At 48.0% G+C, this 6,945-nt stretch overlaps 1 protein-coding gene across 1 annotated transcript in view; it reads right to left on the bottom strand.

The window, feature by feature from the left end:
- Positions 1 to 3,017: 3,017 nt before the first annotated feature.
- The window catches only part of Lmcd1 (LIM and cysteine rich domains 1), a 67,291-nt gene continuing 63,363 nt past the window's right edge, over positions 3,018 to 6,945 (bottom strand). Inside the window, exons 5-6 of the mRNA XM_010618663.3 lie at positions 5,526 to 5,741; positions 3,018 to 3,942 (exon numbers count right to left, since the gene is read on the bottom strand). Coding sequence (XP_010616965.1) covers positions 3,784 to 3,942; positions 5,526 to 5,741 — 375 coding nt within the window. The 3' untranslated portion in view covers positions 3,018 to 3,783. The remainder of the gene's footprint in view (positions 3,943 to 5,525; positions 5,742 to 6,945) is intronic.

The raw sequence follows: 6,945 nt of genomic DNA, 5'->3' as shown, positions 1-6,945 counted from the left end.
CATAAACATGTGCCAAAACATCACATTGGCAAGGGAGGGATAGATATGATCGCAGTATGTTATAGGCATGAATGAAAATGCCACAGAGATCCAATAAATAAGCTAAAAATCCATCACATTTTACCCCATAATATACAGATTTATTATCTGTTGGGAGGCTGGACAGGAGGATCACAAGTTTGAGCCTAGCCTGGATAAATTAGTGACATCATGGAGATTCTGTATCAAAATAAAAATGCTTCCAAAAGGGCTGGGATGCAGCTTAGTGTGAAGGCCCTGAATTCAATCCCCAGTAGCACCAAAAATAAATACATACATATTAAAATTTCATAGGGGAGGCTTTCACAAACAAACGATTACAGCACAGTAAGAGCAGCACAAGACTTGCTGTCAGCCTGGGCTACCATTCGTGCAGGTTCCTAGAATGTAAAGTGTTCCTAGAATGCCCCAGGGGAGTGTGAGGCCAGGGTCGCTTCCAGAGGGCAGGGGTGGTGTAGGTGGCGCCTGCTCTTCCTGCTGACATGGGGAGAAGAGAAACTGTTACATTTTTACATACACATACCTGGGTGTGGTCCGGGGTCCAGGGTCCCAAGTGGCCGCAGCACCTGTGGAAGAGACTAGAGCCTAGGGAACTTCAGGAAAAGGGAACGGACAGCCCAAGTGATGGCAGAGAGGCAGACAAAGAGACATGGGGGCTGCACACTGTTCATTTGGCTTCTGAAAGGGGAGCGGGAAGCAAGGAGTGTTGGGCCCAGGAAAATTAAATTTGATTAAAAGGAAAAGAAGTTTTGACTCTCTTCCGTGTGTGCAGCAGGAACCTGTGATTGTTTTTTGGATGTTTGATTTGGTTTGGTGTTTTTAAGTTAGGTTTTCACAATGTAGCTCAGTTTGGCCTAGAACTTGTAATCACCCTTCCTCAGCCTCGTGAATGTTGGGATCACAGGCCTGTGCCTGGCTCTGTGATAGTTCTTGGGGAGGAGAGTGCAGGATGAGGCCTGTGTCTCCGAGCAGTTCATCTGGAAGTGAGATCACAGCAAGGAGACTCACTGAGAAACTGTTGTCAGCCTGGGCCAAAAAGGCAAGAGATGGGACACAACCTGGCGGATGGCTGGAAAGAGGAGCCCAGAGAAAGCTCAGGGCTGCACGTGTGAGGACTGGTGTCAAGGAGAGACAGGAGGAAGGCAGGAGCAAGGTCTGGGAGGTGCGCAGTGGGATCTGTGCTGGGCAATCATGCTTGCCCAAGAGGGCGGGATCCAGCAGACAAACACTCAGGCACCACACTGGGCCTCCAAGGTGGAGGGACCCTGTGTCCAGCGACCAACCTGTCCAGCTATCACCAGCACTGCCTGCATCGCTCCTAGGACAAAGATCCTCTTTTGTGTCAGCCACGAGGCTAGAGCTGTGTCCACTGTCACCCTTCATTGACCAGTTTCATCACCCCCAGCCTTCTACCCCATAGATCTTCTTTCAATCCTCCCTGTCCATGGCCATGTGCATCACTGTCTCTAGCACAGCCAGCAGGTGTTCAGTGGATTGGTGCAACTTCTACCACTGGGTCTTTACATGTGCCATTCATGTGCGAATCCTTAACCACTGTCCCTTCCCTCTTCGCTGACTCAGCATCAATTCATCCTTTCGATCCCAATTCAAACACCACCTTCTCTTGACACATCTCTTGATATTCCTAACTAGGTGCAATCTCTCTTTTATGCTCCACAGTATCATGAACCTCCATTTAATAGCATCCACAGTAGCTACAATTTTATATTGCTTTGGGGAGTATTTGCCTGAAGCCCATCTCTCCCAGACTATAAACTCCACTGGGCAATGGCCATTGTTTTTTTTCAGGCATGCTGTGTCCCCTTTATTCAGCATCGGAGTTGGAACTCTGCAGTACTCAGTGAATATCTGTGGGATAAATGCATGGATGGGTGACTTATTCCACTGTGCTTCAGAGGAGGACCTGAGAAGCAGGTTGTACTTGAGAAGCATCTTATAGAAAATGTAGTACTATAAGAGTTGAACAGAGGGCCAGGGACTTAGTTAGCTCAGTGGTGCCGCTGCCTCCCTTGCAAGCACAAGGTCCCGAGTTCAATCCCTGGTACCAAAAAAATCTTTTTTGATAAAAAAATTAAAAGAGTTGAACAGAGTTGATAACTAGCCCAGACTAAGAAGAAACCTGGGGTGGAGTCTGGGGGGCTTATCAGAAGCCTCTACCTATTCAGAGAGACAAATAGCTAGAGAAAGAGTTCTAAGAAATAAAAATAATCAAGTTTGGAAAGATTCAGACTTCCAAGATTCAGGTCTTAACAAGTAGGTAGCCATGGAGCTCAGGTCAGGGCAATGAGGTCCTTGTTTGACTTTGAGAAGACAGAATGCCCACAAAACTGAGGCCAGCTGGAGCCAGGGGATGGGGACAGTGGGAGAGACTGGAAATGTATTGTCAAACGTGTGGAGCACATGCATGAAAATTACCAAGCGTGGGGAGAGCAAACTTTATATGGCAAAAGTAGACACTTGGCAACTGATGGAGAAGTTCAAGGAACAAGACCACAGGACTGGATGTGAGCTCCTAGAACAGCGATGGTGAGCCTCTTAGAGCTTGCAGTGATAACAAGCAGCTGGCTGTGGCACTCATGCCCTGGGCTCCTTCCATTGTCCTAGGACCCCTGTTGTTCTCAGCCTTATCTCCCCCACAAGAAATGATATGGTTTTCATAGACCTGTGGGAAGAAAATTAATTTGAGGGATGAAAATACCCAGAGAGATCATAAGAGGGAGAGAAAATCTGTCCCAATGACATGTTCCACCTGGCTCACTGAGTGGTCTGCTAGCAACACTTAAGAATTGGGAGCTTTCTCATATACAGTCTTTATTTTTAAAGATTTATGCACATTGGCCACTGCGGCTAAGTGGTGGCTGTTGGTTGAACCTAAATGGACTTGTCTGGCAGCTCCCGACTCCACCTGCTCTCCTTACCGGATGGCTCATTCACAGCCTATCTGGCTCTGAGGGCAGCTGAGTGGGGTCCTCCACTAAAACAAGCTCATCAGGCTCTGGGAGGCTGCTCTTTGGGGTTCCATGGAACAGGAGGAACACACGTTTCCATCAGGGATCTGGGAGCATTTGCAGCAGGGGACCTGGCAGGAGGGTTCGGTTCTGAGAAGCTGGATGCCCGGTGGAAATCTGGGAGACCTGGGTGAAGGGCAGCTTCCTACCAGCACTAGCCTGTGCAGGATTAAGTGGGTTAAGTGGAAGCTGCAAAAGTCACATCCATGGTGTAAGTCATTAAACACAGGTGTACGTGGAATTCAGAAAACTTTTATTGATAATTTTATCAAGTCAAAAAGTTGTTTATTTAAAATTCAAATTCCACTTGAGCAAAACAGGCCACAAGTGATAGTTGGGGTCCCAGCCTGTTCCTGGAAAAGCACCTGTGTCTACAACAAAGCTCGCACATCCAATGGCTACGTAACTGGGTCACTCATTGCATTCTGGAAATTCTCCCTAGTGCTTTCTGAAGGATGTTATTTGTGTCTTTAGTTGGTCAGAGTTGGGAAAGAACTACAGCAAAAAGGAATCCATCCTAAGACTTTTTAGAATATTTCTGGTTTTATAACTACTACTGCCCTCAAGGATCTACCACCACTCGACCTAGAATATATATATATATCCCCACTTGAAAGACAGCACAGGTGACGCTGCTTGCCGGTGGTCACATCAGCCCCTGGGACGGCCTTGGCTTCTGGGTGGGATCCCACGGATTCTGCAGGCAGGGAGTCCTTCAGGAGCGCTTGGACTTGCTGCAAGTGGGGCACAGGAGCTGACCCTTGGTGACAATGTATGCCCGGCCACTCAGGAACTGCTCACAGCCCTCACAGACAAAATGCTTCCGGTGCCAGGCGAGCTCTTCCACTCGCTGGTAGTCCTCTGAGAATATGATCTGGAAGGGGGGCAGGAAGAAATGAGTGAGTCCATTTCTGCCCACAGGTAGAGATACAAGTCAGGGGGTGAGAGCTCATCCCATCCCATTCTTATTTTGGTCTGTAGAGGTCTCAGTGGAAAAATCTGACATAACCCTGGGGCAGTCAGTATAGTATTTGGTGAGGGTCATGGTTGCATCTTACTTTCTCAAATTTAAAAAAAAGCCTCTGGCACAGGCAGGTTTTATCTATCTAGCATCTGTGACAGCTTTTTTGGAAAATCCAAAGGCCGGTTATGTTCTGAGATGGAATGACACAATCCAGGGAAGACAGCTTAATGACAGATAAGCTGCTGATGGTCAAACTTTGAGAGCAAAATCACAGAGGGCCCCTGGGTTTGGAATAAAGTGACATTTCTGAATATTCACACAGTGAGAATCCAGAGGCTTAGGAAAAACAGAATAGCAAACTGGTTACATGGGCCTCTGACTTTGGAGTCAAGAGGAATTGGCTATGAGTTTTCACTGGATATCTGTCAGCTTCACGGGCAAATTTAATCTGTGCCTCAGCTTCCCTGTCTATAAAGTGAGGACACAAATACTTGCCACCCACAGGGTTTTAAGAGTGTGAGGTGAGAGCATCTGCACTTGGAACAGTGTCAGCCCTACAGTTATCATCGACGCTTCTAAACCGCCCTTTTCTCAAATGTAGAATGGACATCATGTTATTACATCTCCAAAGGGGCACCATGAGGTGTGCATGGCACATTACACCCCAAGCACAGAGGTCGCTGCTGATGCTTAATACGTGATGGGGAGCCCTGACTGTGCCCTCGTGATGATCCCCCCGATAAGGAGGGTACAAGCAGGACTTTCCCTTGTTAGTGTCACAAGGTTACACAGTCATGAGGTGAAAGGCCTGGGAGCCTTGACTTCACATGGAGCCCACCATGGAAAAGGCAGCAGCAGAAGGGAGGCCTGGGCTCGGTGTGGAGCAGACACCTCTCACCTTCACATGCGTCAAAGACAAAGGCCAGCACAGCTCACTGCTGTCATAACTGGTGCTGCAGGGTGGACCTGGCTCAGAGTTCCTGCTCATCCGCTTCCCACGTGAGGTCCTCGGAGCCCTTTCACCACAGTGCTGTGCTGTGTTCCCTGAAGGGGCACTATTGTGTGTAGGAAGTATCATATCACACAGTGGCGGGCACCTGGGCAGCCAGGCCACACCTCGTTCATACAGGTTCTCACTCACCCGACCGGGCCCTCCCTGGGCTGGGCGGTCTTCTCTCTCCCACTACAGAAGCAGTGGCACCAAGGCACAGGCATCCATAACCACGAGGCTCAGACACAGCTGCAGGGTGTCTGGTGCACCTGGGGCCCTGCTGAGCACTTGCTGAGTGCCGGGCACTGTGCCGTGGCCCACACTTGACAGTACTGTGCCAGCCCCACCAGAGCCTATGCAAGGTCACTGGTGTCCACCCCATTCTGCAGATGGGAGGAGGGAGGCTAAGGGCTGCCAGGGAAGTGAGTCTCAGTCTTCCAGCCTGTGGAGCGAACTGTGAACCAAGCCCCACTCCTCCAACCTTGCCCTCCACGCTGCCCACCTCATCGCAGCCGGAGCAGCGGGGCCGCAGGCTCTCGCAGTAGTGGCGGCCACACCAGGGCGCTCCATCCTTCCAGAAGTAGATGAGGTCCACCAGCGGCTCAGAGCACCGCACACACACGAAGCAGGCCGGGTGCCACTGCTTGCCGTAGCCAGCCCTGTCCGCGTAGACTACGGGGTTGTCGCTGGGGGCTGCACCCTTGCAGAGCTCACAGACCTGGAGGGGAGGGAAGAGCACACAGACTCACATTTGAGAGGGTTTGAGTCCCGGCTCCACCACCTGCTTCCTGTGTGACTTCGTGCAGGTTAATGCTTCCTCTGCAAAACTGTTGTCTCCCTAATCGGTTGTGAGGACTCCACAAAGCTACTAATTTGCTCCACCCTCTCTCAAATCTCATGATTCTCCAGGTTCTCAACATTATGAAAACACCCACAAAGATTTGCTTTGGGTAACAGCCACTGGTATTTACCATGAGAAGCCAAGGCAGAACAACTTAAATATTTATTAATTTGCTTAATAATGACAACAAACATATAACAGGCTAGCACAGATGTTTTATTATGAAAAAGAATGGGATGGTGGGGGCATAGCTTTGTGGTAGAGCCCTTTTGTATGTGTGAGGCCCTGGGTTCAATCCCCAGCGACACCCCCAAAAAATCAAATTCCTGAGAAACCAAAACCACTATATGTTTTAAAACTAAAAATTTAGTGACAAAAAATTTGATACATTGTTTTGAAAATATATGCAAGAACCGTATACTGAAAACTACAAAATACTGCTGAGTGAAATAACTGGAGAGCTATGTGAGGTGCGTGGATTGGAGGGCTCAATAAATATTGTTATGACAGCAACTGCCCCTGACCTAATTACAGATCCAACCTTCTCCCCACCCACCCCGAAAAATCCTGGCAGGCAAAAAACAAAGTATAAAATTTTAAAAATTGCTTTCTATTTTTATAAATCTTTTAGATGACTTGCTTAAGACAGCGAGGTTCTCAGGACGACTTCAGCATTCCATCCTGTGCATCCTGTGTATTGCGTTACTGGTTGAAACACACTGCTGCAGAGCTGGGCAAGTAAGGGAGGAGTATTTGAGTAGCCTTCCAAGATCACCGTGCAGTGGTCTCTTTTCACAACATAGCTGCAACTTGGAATCTAAAATCATTAGAATAAGCAATGCATCTTTCATAATTGGTTATCATAAAATCTGCTTGTCACCATGTCCTTTGAATGGATCTTTTGCCTATGCATGATTATTTTTAATAAGCTTTTAATTTTTGAATAGTTATAGATTTATAGAAAAATTATAAAAGTAGTACAGAGAGGGTGGTGGATTTAGCTCAGTGGTTCTGGCATCTGCCTCAAAATCACAAGGAAAAGAGTTCAATCCCCAGTACCAAAAAAAAAAAAAAAAAAAAA

Source organism: Fukomys damarensis, unplaced genomic scaffold, assembly GCF_012274545.1.
Source record: "Fukomys damarensis isolate Sample0158 unplaced genomic scaffold, DMR_v1.0_HiC HiC_scaffold_24, whole genome shotgun sequence".
NCBI lineage: Eukaryota > Metazoa > Chordata > Mammalia > Rodentia > Bathyergidae > Fukomys > Fukomys damarensis.
Note: the sequence above shows the minus strand (reverse complement) of the source record. Positions and strands in the feature narration are given on the sequence as shown.